The sequence below is a fragment of the Sceloporus undulatus genome, chromosome 2 (genome assembly GCF_019175285.1).
Source record: "Sceloporus undulatus isolate JIND9_A2432 ecotype Alabama chromosome 2, SceUnd_v1.1, whole genome shotgun sequence".
NCBI classification, from domain to species: Eukaryota; Metazoa; Chordata; class Lepidosauria; order Squamata; family Phrynosomatidae; genus Sceloporus; species Sceloporus undulatus.
In genome coordinates, this window is record NC_056523.1 from 23,474,431 (window position 1) to 23,488,301 (window position 13,871).

General features: G+C 40.6%; 1 protein-coding gene across 2 annotated transcripts in view; it reads right to left on the minus strand.

Moving 5' to 3' along the window:
• Window positions 1-10,218: 10,218 nt before the first annotated feature.
• Window positions 10,219-13,871, minus strand: part of IHO1 (interactor of HORMAD1 1) — a 41,988-nt gene continuing 38,335 nt past the window's right edge. For both annotated transcript variants that reach the window (XM_042448306.1, XM_042448308.1), the window contains one exon: window positions 10,219-12,045. In XM_042448306.1, the coding sequence (XP_042304240.1) occupies window positions 10,978-12,045 (1,068 nt within the window). In that variant the 3' untranslated portion in view covers window positions 10,219-10,977. The remainder of the gene's footprint in view (window positions 12,046-13,871) is intronic.

Below are 13,871 nucleotides of genomic sequence, written 5' to 3' on the forward strand. Positions count from 1 at the left end.
ATTTATTAGAATCAATCAAATTCCAATTGTCCATGCAAATCAGATTTTGCAGGTGTCATTCATATACTTTTCTTAACAAATTTTCACAGAACCTTGATTTCTCATTATTGGGGCATAGATATCCATTAAATGCATTAGCTTGCTATTCCAGTTGATTTCCACTATTGCACATCTGCTTTGTCCACCTCGAAAAATCAGTTTCATTTGTAATTTATCAGTTTCATTTGTAATTTAATTTATATGAAAGAATACAGTACTCCCTAATTTCATAATTTATATGAAATAATACAGTTCTTTTATTCTTAACTGCAGACACTAACCCTAGGCCCATATTTCTATTCTGCAAAAATGTATAGTATCTTTTTCTTATTTTTTAATTAATTTCATTTTACAATTTTCATTTTTTTAAAATGCCAAAATGTTCCTTTTGTGAGATGAATTCAATCCATTTACATTCCATTAAATTATTTTGAGATTCATTGTGATTGTTTTATTAAAACATCATATTTTATTGTTATTATTACTTCTTCTGAACAACTTCTCAACTATTTAAATGGCTGGGGCCTCTTGCGTCAACATTTTGTACAGATTTCCTGCTCTCTCCAAAGAGTTTATTGTGCAGGCATCCCCCACTTTCTGACAGCTCATTTTTCAACAACTTGCTCTTTTGACTACTTCACATTATAACCCGGAATCTGATGTGCGGTCCATTCTTTCAGACATGCATTGAATTAATGTTGGAAGTAAAGAAAGGTGGCAAAGGAGGAACAGTTCAAAGTAATACCTGGAGGGGACATTGGAGGAAGAATGCTTGGTGTCTTCACATGTGTTGAACTACAACTCTCATAATCTTTAGCCATTGTCTATATTGGTTGGGGCTGATGGGTGTTATAGTCCAAAGCCTGCTAATTATTTCCTAATCAACACTTTCTAGCCATAGTAATTGAATGGACTTTGTGTATTCAGACACAGAGCATGTATCCCTCTGAATGTTGTTGTGGGGGGGAGGGGGGCACAACTGGAGAGAACTGTTATTTCCTGGCCTATTTGTGGATCACCTGGACACATCAGGTTGGCCATTGTGAAAAACAGCAGGAAGAACCGAACAGCCTGTTGATCTGATCCAAAGAGACCTTACCTTCTAGTAATGAATACATAGGAAGGGATGGTGAGACAGTGAGTGTGCACATGACAGTAATTGTGTCAGAATGATCCTTTGCACACAGAACGCTCCAAACTGTCTCGGGACTCATTTGTGCTGCTCTCACTTTTCCACGGAGCACCAATTCCCCAGGGAATGTGGACGCGCTGATTGAAAATGTCAGCTTGTCATGTTTGCCAAACAAAGCATGAACATTGCTGAATTACAAAAGGAAAGAAAATGATGGTGATCCTGCTCCCATAAATATATGAGGAAAGATGAGTAACAATAATTTTCTCAGCATTATCTTTCAGGGGACTTGAGATAAATTAGGTTAAGCAGCAGTAAGCAGCAGCATACTTCCATTTTGTCTCACACAGATACTTCCGCTGGGGTTTCTTGCTATCCTTTATACAGAAAGGCACTGTATGAATCACATAATCTTCTATTATACATTTTGAGGAGGCTGATTACAGGCTTATTTAAATATACAGCAGAAAGGTATGGCCAAATCCTGGATGGTCCATACCACCACTTGAGGCTGCAGGTATTCTAGAGTTGCCAGGGGTTGGAATTGTATTCAGAGATTGCAGTTATATTCAGGGGTAGCCATGTTAACCATATAACAAAGTACAGTATCATCCAAAATCCACAAGACAGTGATACCTTTATTGGGACAACCAAAATGAACAACATACACGTTGCAAGCTTTTGAAGCGCCATTGGCTTCTCAATCAGGCAGAGATATTAAAAATCATATGGGAGAAAAGATTTTTGAGGATGTTACTCCTAATCCTGCATTTGGTCAAGATGTTGTAGTTGTCCTCTGTTCAGATGTTATTCATGCAGGGGGCCCTTTCTCCTTCTGGCCATGTAGGTGCTGCGAGATTCAGTCCAGTAGACAAGCTTTAAATTCCATTTGTGTAATTATGTTAGTGCAGTCGTGATTCTGTGCAGTCGTGTTAGTGCTTAATGCATCACACTTAATGATATTACCAGGAGCTGCCATCCTAAGGGTTCATCCCAAGGTTTTTGATCCAGAGAGTCTAGACCTGGCAAATCTAAGGGTATCACTATGCTTAAGAATCTCCCACAACAAAGAGAAATCCTTAAAAATCTGCCACAGTTGTTCTGTAGGTGTATGGGATGGAATCTTGCCTGTATCTTCAATCCCAACTCCCAGTGTGGCAACACAAAGGCGACAAAGGTAAAAATGAATGAATAAATAAATGGCTTTACTGGAAGCATATCGCCACTGCACTTCATCTGCCTCACCTCAGTCACCCAGTTGGCCTCCTGCACTTTGTATACATACCAAACAGGAGATTTGCTGTGCTTGCACAAAGGAGATTATAGCAATAGCAAGCAAGTACATTTCTATACCACTTATCAGTGCACTTAAGCACTCCCTAAGCAGTTTACAATGTGTAAGCGAATTGCCCCCAGCAAGCTGGGTATTCATTTTAGCAACCTGGGAAGGATGCAAGGCTGAGTCAGCCCTGAGCCCCTGGCTGGTATTGAACTCAGAACCTTATAGTTTATGACTGAATGGCTGCAGTACAGGCATTTAACCACTGTGCAACCAGGCCTTCCTGATTATTGCACAAAGCTTTCCTCCCCATGCTGTTGTGGCTTTTTGAACACCCGAAACAGCAATGATTCTTATCACATTACCATGCAATTGTGACTTGATAACAGGTTGGCTATGGATCTTATCACACTACCATTCTATTTACTCATTAGCTAGAGTAATCAGTAAAGTGACCTTGCCTTTAACAGTGGTGTGTGTGCAGTGAAAGCCCTTTAAGTCCTGTTTTTACTGTCCCAGATGTAATAGTTGCCTCCTCTGCACTAAGAAGTCTTGCTTTGAATGGGAATCGTATATGTGTGAATTACCCCTGAATGACCTATGGTACATACTTCAGTAATGGGCTGACTGCAGAATTGACAGCTATTCATGGGATTTCCCCATTCATTAAAAGCAGTGGCAGAAGCATGGATTGACTACAGGCTACCTACTGCCCAGCCACAGGTCATGCAATAATCCTGTGATTACAGTTTTAATCCCGCTTCTAGCCCACTATTTAAGAACTGTGCAATAAATTTCCAAGGTTGTTCCTTATAATGAGGGAAAGAGGCGAGAGTTCTTCAGCGCCACATGCACTGGTCAGGGCATCCAGTGGTCCTGACCTGCCCAGATCAGATATTTGGGCATGTTGCGACCCACCAAGTAACCGGGGAACCAATGAGGATTTTCTTAAGGAATGGGCATTAAATCTACCACCTTCTACCAATCTCCAGGTGATTTAAATCTCTCATATACACTGGGACACACAGTTGTCTGGTTAAACGTGCTCAGTGTTTTTTCACTACATTTTCACTGACACAACAGCAGTAGTACTGTGGACAGGTCAAGTCCTCAGCTGTATTGGTCTAGAATACCAAATACTACTCTCCCTTTTTATCAGCAAACTCAGGGTTCATCTGCTTCATGCAAAGATATTTCACATGATTTCAGCACTTTCTCCAGGCCTTTGAACTCTTCCCCAGAAGCAGTCTCTCCAATAAAACGCATTCCTTTTGGGGATGAAACAGGCATCATCAGTCATGCCATCATCGCATAGTTGTGCTTATGGTTTTCTTGAGTCAAGGAAAAAGATATATAAACATTACTGGGTAATGTGAATGTACTTGCACTATTCCTCCAGGAGCTTTATGACCAAGCAAAACTTCCCATTCAAGCTATGCTGCAGGACCATTAAAGGTGAAATCTCCTGGTACTGAGGGAAAATACCACTGTCTTTGCTTTGTAAGAAAGAATTCATTTTAAATTTTGATTAAAGGTGCTTCCAGATGACAACATTAGAGGGGGAGAGAGGGGCATTCTTCTATTAATAATCATCCCATATTTTCTTACCACATGTTTCATTTCCCTTCTTATCAGAAAAGCTGCATAGTATCATGTAACTGTTAGTACTACAAATCATCCATCTGGAAAACCCCGGTATCTGGGGTGGGGTGTATGTGACCCTCCGAGGCCATTTTGGTAGCCTCCAAGAACAGGTATAATTTATTTTTTAAAATCCAGGAAAATGCCCCCCCCCAAAGCACACTGGGCTTATGGAGGGCATTTCCACCACATTTTGATGTCCCCTGGGTCCCCTAGGGTCAAACAAAGTTTCTCAAAACATTTATTGTCCCAAAATGCTCTCTAGAAGGTGGGGGATATCTCCACCATGTTTTGGGACCCCTCTGGCCTCATTTAGGGCCAAGGGAGCCCTTGTCTGAAATGGGAAGTGACTTCTGATCAGCTAAAATGACGCAGGAAGGTCTAAAAATATGGTTGAAATGTCCCCAAGAGAGTATTTGAGGATAAAAAGTAATCCAGAGGCGCTTCAGCACTTGCCATTGTCCCACTGTCCCTGCTGCAGATGACCTGGACAAGGTTTCCTTGATGTCCAAGGGTGCTGTCACTGCCACTGCCTCCTCAGCAGTGTCACTCCCTCTGATGAGTGTCAGCCAGTGTGGTGAGCACCCGCCACACCCCTTAGTAACAACAATGGTGTCCCCTATACAAGAGAATACTGTCAACCTTCTGTATCAGCAAGCTAACCATCTGTGGACTGGAGCATCTGCACGTGATCCCACCCCATTATAATCAGTAGCGGTGTATACACACAGTTGTTCCTACATGGCCACACACGCATCAGTGTCTACTGACAATAAAGGGACTTGAAGTCCTGCAATTTTTAGTATACACAAGGGGTGGGCAGAACTGAACCCCTGTCAATATGGAGGGCCAACTATATGTAGGGATCATGAATACCAAACAGTTATGAATGCATAACTCTAGGTTACAAGTTTGCAACAAGATTCCAGCTTCTTTTGTATGGCAGTGGGTATGGTTAGGTGGGTTACGGGTTTCCATCCTCCAAAGTCTTCTGGGGGGGTAATGTGGCCCCTTAGATTTCCAGGTTGTCCATCCCTTCCCTATTAATCATGGAAGGTTGTACCCTCCAACATGTCACAGATGAACCAGGACACATGTGGACATACAACATCAGAGTGTAGTCAAGATGGCAAGAGTTATTAATGAAGAGGAACAAACAAGGTAGGAGAGGCTGCAGCTGTTGCTTATGCTTGAGCCTACTGGGAAGTGTAAGGTTCCTCTCCTATCTTCCCTGATGAGTTAGTGAAGTGGAAACTAATTTTGCCCTTTGAACTCAATTTGCATCAACTGAGCCAAGGGTAAAGCAAGAAAGTGGGATGAGATCGAAACTGAGACATTTTAAAAGCCACTAAAAACCAGTGTGGCATAGTGGACTATGACTCTGTAGGCCATGCAACCCACTGAGCAAGACACACACTCTCAACCACAGGGGAAGGCGATGGCAGACCATCTCTGAACAAATCTTCTAAGAAAACTACATGATAGGTTCTCCTCAGAGTTACCATAAGTCAGAAACAACCTGAAGGCACATAACAAAAGCAACGAAAAAGTGGGAGGCCAGAGAATTCATTGGGACTGTCACTGTCAAACTGGGACAGTTGGACAGACAGAAGACACAGAAGTTAGGATGCTACACAAAAATGATCCTTCCTCTCTTAAACAAGAGCTAAAAAGCAATAGGAAATTTCTGAGTTGAGCTGCATACAATTAAGCCCAGTGTCACCTACTGATGAAATTGTATCATGAAACTATCCATCCAGAATCAAATATTACTACTTGTACCTAGTTCCATGTGTCTCTGTCTCATTAAGGAACCATTCTCACTTTAATATAAACTGTATATTTTATTTAGTGTAAGGCTTTCAGATCAGTTATGACGCCTAATGTCCACTCCTTGCCTGTCATACGCTGAGCTTCTCTTCCACTTTCCTTTTAACTCCATTTTACTGGTACCACTGGTTTTACCTCTGAGGCATATATATACTGTCATCTGTGAAAACTTAGCTTGCTCACCTTGGATGTTATCACACTTAATTTCGAATGAAAAGAAAGTGAGGACAGAATGCATTTATGTGAATTAGCTAGTTTAGTGAATTTACGTGAGTGTGAATTGCGTTCAAACTGGCTTCCCATTGCCTGAAAATAGCATGTCATTGCCCGAATTTGCATGTGATCACCTCTCATGCAATAATGTGAAACCCCATGATTGCGTTCGGACTGACTTCTCATTGCCCGAATTTGCGTGTGGTAGTCTATCATGCAATAACTTTAAACCCCACGGTTGTGTTCGGATTGCCATTGGATTATACTTCCAATTTCCCTTGTCTGATAACGTCCATAATTAGACTGCATCTCCTGGAATTCCGGAGTTGATGGGGATATTTTGAGAACTGTAGTCCAAAAATATATATTTCCCCCCAGCTCTGTTAAAATGCAATGATTGGATAAAAGTTTGATGTAAACCTAGATGGATCCCCAGGCTGTAGTTGTTGCCAGCTGAGGCATCACATAAAGGGGTTTCTGATCCTTAGAAATGTTAATTTCTATCAATTACCCATTTCCCTTCTAAGATATCTACCAGAGCTTGGGGACTTGGAGAGCTGTTTGGCAAATGTAAATGAACTCATTCTGTTAAACAATTACCCTCTATTTATCTCAGTGGCTCATCCATTTCTATGAAGCATTAACCATCTCTATGGGCTCGTTTTTAATCTTGTATGTAAAACTTGGGATGGAGGGAAAGATTCCTGTTCAGTCACCATCAGTATATTAAGTGGGTTTTAATTTAGGAGAAAATTACTTTCCCTGTACACCTGACTGTGGGAATTTTAACTTCAGCTGATCCAAAATGTAGCATGTGGCTCAAGCCTCATCTTGAGCTACTACTTTGGGCCAGGGCTTCAAATAGAAATCCTTCTCCCCAAGCATCTTTTTTGGAAATGAGGCTTTTATCCCTATAAAAGCAGATGAGGTCAGATTTATCTCATCCTGGATTAATTTATGATCAGGGCCAACTCTGCTTCATTCATTCAATCAAACATTTAATCCTTCCCTTTCATTGTGGGATCTCAGTGTGACAAATAGCTAAAACAAAAGAAGCAATTTGAACAATTCCAGATTAAAATTGATAAATACAGCAGGCCCTTGGTATCTGCTGGAATTTGGTTCTGGGACTCCTGTGGCTAGTAATATGATTTTGAGCAAGTCACACTCTCTCAGCTTCAGAAGATGGCAATAGCAAATCTCCATCTGAAGAAACTTGCCAAGAAAACCCTATGACAGTCAAAAATGAATTGAAGGCACACAACAACAACAAAACCCCCTGTAGATACCAAAATCCTTGGATGCTTTGCCATAGTAAAACAGTAAAATGGAGTGGAGTATATAAAATGGCAAAAATCAAGGTTTGCTTTTTGGGGGGAGAGAGAAAGAGTGTATGTGTGTGTGTGTGTGTGTGTGTGTGTGTGTGTGTGTGTGTATATATATATATATATTATATATATATATATATATTTCAAGCTATGGATAGTTGTAAGGAGTGGCAACTGTAATTTATACAAGATGAAAACATATTAAATATCCCTAACAGGTTACATCAGCTTCAAAAAGCTAGAAGTGTTTTTAAAAACCACGTACATGCATAAAAGTAAATTAATGAAAAGCCATGTCTTGACCTGGTACCAAAAAAGAAGCCAACACTGGCGCCAAGTCGGGTGCCACAGCAGGAAGGCCCTCTCCTGTCCTCCCCAGTTGTATTTCCCCCACTGTTTGGACATGAAGGAGGGCCACTCCAGCAGATCTCAGTACTCAGGCAGGTATAGATAGGAAGAGGCAGGCAGTTGCTTCAGGAGAAAATGTTGTGGGTTTGTTGTATGGTCTTGGAGAGGGTTATGTACCAGAAAGCCCACCCTGCAATCCCTGACCTATTCTGCTGCTTTCAGATGTGATGGAGGATGTTCTTCTATCACCATTGTTGAAAAAAGATTCAATTCCCAGACCAATAGGCTTTTGTACAGGATATGGGAAGGGTGCTATCTTATTCTCTGCCTCAAGTAACACAATGTCTTGTGCCAATGGGTGATCCACCATGAAATGCATTTGCTTCTTACCTTTGTAAGTGTTTCTGTATTGGGCAGGCTAGTAACTAGGAAACGGTAAGGAGCCAAGCTCCACATGCTGTAAGATAGTCAATAATTTATACCTTATTAAAATAGCCCAATGCGTTTTGGACTATATGAGAAAAGGCCTTCTTCAGGGATGAAAAACAAACACAAATACAAACATATTATAGGATAGGTATTAAAAAGACTGAACATTAAATTAGGCCATATAGGCTGAAATGCTTTGGACTACTGTATTTTGAAAAGGAATAAACTGGGGCCATCTCAGAGCATGTGAAGCTAGCCTCATTGTTTACTGCTTTTAATGTGTTTTCCAGTACTCTCTTCACAAGCCTGTAATTGTTGTTGTTGTTAACTACCTTCGAGTCATGTTGACCATGTGGATGAGACATCAACAAGATTCCCCATCCTCCACTGCTCTGCTTAGGTCCTGCAAATTCATACCCATGGCCTCCTTAATAGAGTTCATCCGTCTTCCTCTCTTTCTACATCCCTCCATCAGAAAACAAACAAACAAAAAATGACCACAGAGGATCTACACAAATTCAATCTAGAGAATGAGGAAATCAAAATAGTAAAAGAGTTCTGGTACCTTGGCTGAAACATAGATCAGAATGAGGACTGCAGTTAAAAAATCAGAAGACAAGGAATGGGGAGGGCAACTATGAAAGAACTAGAAAAGATCTTAAAGAGTAAAGATAAAAATCTGGGCATGAAAGAATCATACAAGCCATTGTATTCCCCATCACTATGTATGGATATGAGAGCTGGACAATGAAGAAAGCAAATAGGAAGAAAATCAATTGATTTGAAATGTGGTGCTGGAGAAGACTGCTGATGATAATGTGGACAGCTGAAAAGGCAAACAAATGGGTCCTAGAACAGATCAAGCCAGAAATCTCTCTGGAAGCCAAGATGATCAAATTGAGGCTGTCGTACTTTGGCCACATCATGAGAAGGCACAACTCACTGGAAAAGACAATAATGTTAGGAAAGGTGGAAGGATATAGAAAGAGAAGGCTGCATGCTAGATGGACGGACGCTATTAAAGAGGTCACGGTTACGTGGACCTTCTTACAGGCCCTAAGCAGAGCAGTGGAGAATGGGGAGTCTTGAAGATGTCTCAACCACATAAGTTGGGATGGGGTTGAAGGCAGTTAATAACAGCAACAATTACAAGCTTGTTCTCTGAGATGATCAACTATTTATTCCTTATCAAAATAGCCCAAAGCATTTAAGCCTATATGGCCTAATTTAGTGTTGTTTGGTTTGTTTAATACCCACAATATATTTGTACTTGTGTTTGTTTTTCTCCCTTAAGGCATTTTCTCATGTGTTGGGCTGTTTTAATAAGATATAGACTGCTGACCATTTGTATTTATGGTTGTTTTTCACCCCTGAAGGCCTTTTTTCATATAGGCTAAAACATGTTGGGCTATTTTAATAAGGTATAAACTGTTAACCATCTCAGAGCACAGAGACTGTACAGTGGACACTGAAAGATATAGGGAAAACAATCTCTACCCCCCCCCAAATATATGGTATGTTAAAAGCTAACACCAGACTGCGGCTTTGAGTCCATCAAACCTCTAATGCTGATGGCAAAAAAGGTCTGTCAAATGGCAATGCTGTTCCCATCCCAGATATGGAAAATGGCTGATGGAGTGACCAGATACTGTTGAAACCAAGGGACCTTACCCTCACCAGAGTAGAAAACAGCTCCAAGGAAGGGATGAAGCTAGTGTTTCTCTGGGTTGCTATAGGAGCAGAGTTGCTGGAATTATTTGGTGGATATGAGAAATGAAGAGTCCTTGTCACACTCATGCATGCTTTCTTCTAAATTACTCTTCACAGAGAGCTCATTCCATAGACACCAAGTCACATGGGAGCTGCTTCCTTGTGGTGTTCTCCCACATCGCTGTGGGATATGTGTCACATCAACAGGCAGCAAATTGAAGGAAAAAAAATCCCAAACTGATTGGTAGCTCATTAAGAACTAAAGTCAGTATTTTTGCAACTTTTATTATGCATGCTAAATCAACACATTTCAAACAGACAAACCCTAAATAAAGCAACTGAATCTTTTGACTTTGTTCCTGTGCTCAAACCCACACAACCAGTCCTCCTCACAGAATGAAGTAAACAATGGCTGCCTCTTTCGATTTAACAAATATTAAAAAGACGCTGGAGAAAATAGCATTCCTTTGGAAAAGGAAAAGTGAGACATAGCTTAATAAAGGAAAAAAACCACAACCCTGTAAGAGTCTGGGCACACATATAATTCTCCCTCAAGACTCTTGGCATGGGGAGAAACTGAATTTCCTGGGCTGCATTTTGTTAAATTTGTAAAATGTGCAAATCTGTTTGCATATAGTATGTCTCAGGTTCTGTATTGGAAAACAACCATTCTTTCTGAAGATGGATTCAGGAGGAGGGCAGGTTCAATGAGATATGATGTCAAAATAAACAAGGTATCATTTATAATATAATATACTTTTCTTTTAGTGGTGATGAAAAGACAGGAAATATGGCTGAGAGTCTTCTCAGACTGAGAATGCTCCTAGGTAAGCAATATCAGAACATGTCCAATCTTTTTAAAGGAACCAGAAATACTTAATTTTGCTCAAGGTCAGAGGTACTCTAATACTTCCAAGTACAGGAGGATACTATTGTTTGTGATGTACAACTATTTTTTACACTATTTTATAAAAACATGTACAATAAAGATCTTATGTTGACAGAGATCTGCCATATACAGAACACCTTTAGTCAGAATATTCACTATCAAAAAATAATGGGCAATATCTTTTGGTTCCCTCCTGGCATGAAGTACCATAGGGTTTACTATCAAAAAGACTGAACCAGTTTTCCTGGTTTGGGGATAAACAACCTTCTGGAGAGGAGTTTAGCCAGAAACAATTATTTTTTGCACTGGAAAGATCCACTCTGTTTTTAAGTCCAGACGTCCCTTGCACATTGGCAACATACTGTGTGTTTTCATGGGACTGGAGCACAACTGTGCAAGGTCCCAAGTTAGAATCATCTGGGCTCCTAGGATTCCTATAAGACCACTGCGACTTCTCTGACTTAGAATACTCTCTTTCATTTATTTCTTGCTTCATATTGGGATTGATGAACTTCAAACAATTTATTTCTTTCCTAGAAGAATGAAATCTTTTCCTGCGGGTCCATATTTTTGGCTTTCCCTTTCTTTTTTTCTTACCTCTACCTTTACTTTCCATCTTTCTGTCTGTGGGTAGTGCTTCATTTTTGTGATCATCTGCATGGTTTTGCAGGAACGCATTGCCTTGTAAAGACCTCCTAGTATTTGCCCGATTGTCTCTCTTAACTACTTTCCTGATGGGTGTGGCTTGACTGAGGTCTTGAGTAAGTAGCCAACATCCCTCAGAGCTTCCTGTAGGAAAAGCTGCACTGGGGCAGCATACGCAAAGAACATTGTTAGCATCGTGGCCTCTGGCTGCAATATGTCTACTCTGCTGCTGCATGTCAACATATTCTTTGCTTTGTGAAGAAGCAACCACAGTAATAACCTTGTTTCCAGGAGGTACATTTAAAGTACTCCAGTGGGAATCATGAGATTGTTGTGTTGATAGCAAATCTGGAGATGTTTGGGAGACGTTGTCCTTTATATGACTGGGCGCTCTGGGTACAGACATGAATGTCTTCAGCTCACCAACAAGACTGGGGAGCTGCATGAGGCCTAACTGCTCACAGAGGCTCAGGTGCTGCTCCTTCTGCTGAGTTGTTAATTGCTCCAGAGTCTCTTTTAATAATTGCAGGTTGGCTTTCAGATCAGAGATTTCAGTGTCTTTCTGTAGAAGAGAAAGAACTTAATTAAGCATCATGGAAAGATGATTTTTTTGGTTCACGTCTCCCAGAATCCCTAACACAGTAGGACCACTGGCCATGCAACTGCAGTACAAAAACATTTCCAAGCTCTGTTTAAAACCTAGAATAGATCATGCCTTTTATCTAAAAATCAAAGTGGACTAATGCTGATAATAGTGCTTTACCCTCAAACTGAAGGATGTGCACACACATGATATTTGGGGAGGGGTTATATATTTGTTAGTTGTTGTTGCTGTGTGCCTTCAAGTTGTTCCCAACTAATGGTGATCCTAATTTGCATAATTTGCTTAATAGTAATTTGCTTAATATTGTTTTGATGTGGACTTGTGCTGAGGGGTTGGGGAAAGGATTTTCTATGAACCTTGTCTGACATGTAACATTCTTATGTTTTCCTTTGATTGCTACTGTATTGATATTGTTTATTGTTATTGTCTGCTTTATATGGCTGGGGGGCTGGGAAGGGATTAGTTTGTTTTTTATTGTATTTTTTTATTGTACTTCCACTGTTGTTAGCCACCCAGATTCCTCGTTGATTGGGCGGGATACAAATAAATAATTTATTATTATTTATTATTAACTTGAAGGTAAGTTTCCAATGGGTTTACATGGCCAAGCCAGGATTCAAATCCTGGTCTCCAGAGTCACAGTCCAATGCTCAAGCCAATACATTTGTTAGGCCCTTATCACCCGAGGAAAATTTGAAGTTATCCCAGAGTCAATGTGAAAGCAATGCAGGGGCAATGGGGTTTCAAGTTTGTTTATCACACGACACCAAACGCAATCAGGAGCCATCCTAAACACAATCGGGGGTCACTCCACGGTCATTCCAGGGTTAGGTAAATTCAGAGGAAAAAGAGGATTTACCTAACCCTGGAATGACCCCCGACTGTGTTTAAGATGGCTCTTGATTGAAACCCCATGATTTCTCCTGCATTGCCTTCACACTGACCCTGAGATAACTTCAAATTTTGCTCGTGTGATAAGGGCCTTAGAGACAATAATAAAAGACAATAATGTTTGGTAAGGTAGAAGACAGTAGGAAAAGAAGAAGACTGTATTACAGATGGGTAGATTCAATGAAAAAAAACATGATTCTACGTCTGCAAGACCTGAGAGAAGTGCTGTTGATGATAGGGTGACTTGGAGGTCTCTCATTGATAAGATCACCAGAGGTCAAAGTTGACTTCAAGACAGTTAACAACAATGGAAATTATGAGACATTTGTATTAAGTTGATTGCTCAAGTGTATTCTTCCTGATCTCCATAAATAAATGGATTGGTTCACAAATGGCATTCTCCTTGAGCAGCCAGTTGCTTACCGGTCCTTTCCTGCCTGCTTGAGGAAGAAAACTTCATTCCACCCACTGACAAATAAGTCTTAATAGTCACTTGAGTGGAGCTTTGAAAGCCTGCATCATGTATGTAATGCTTCCAAGGTTCCACTCTTCCTGCTCCTGCTGAACATAATAGTACCTCCAGAGAGCACCTATCCTATCCAATTAACTCGCCACTAATATTCATTGATTTGAATTCCCTTGCATAGCAATGCAATGTGACATTACTGGGATTCCACTAACACTGAAATGGTTCCTTCCCTCCTTCAACCCTGAGGAAGATTTAGACCGAGCAAAGGCACATAAAAGAGGAGCATGTCAGGGACAGAGTAGCAGCCTGACATTTCTTAAGTGAAGGGCATCTTTCCTTCAGGCCCAAAACTGGAAGCTCCAATTTACAGACAGATTAGATCAGTGATTCCCAAACTTTAGTCTTTCAGGTGTTTCGGACTTTA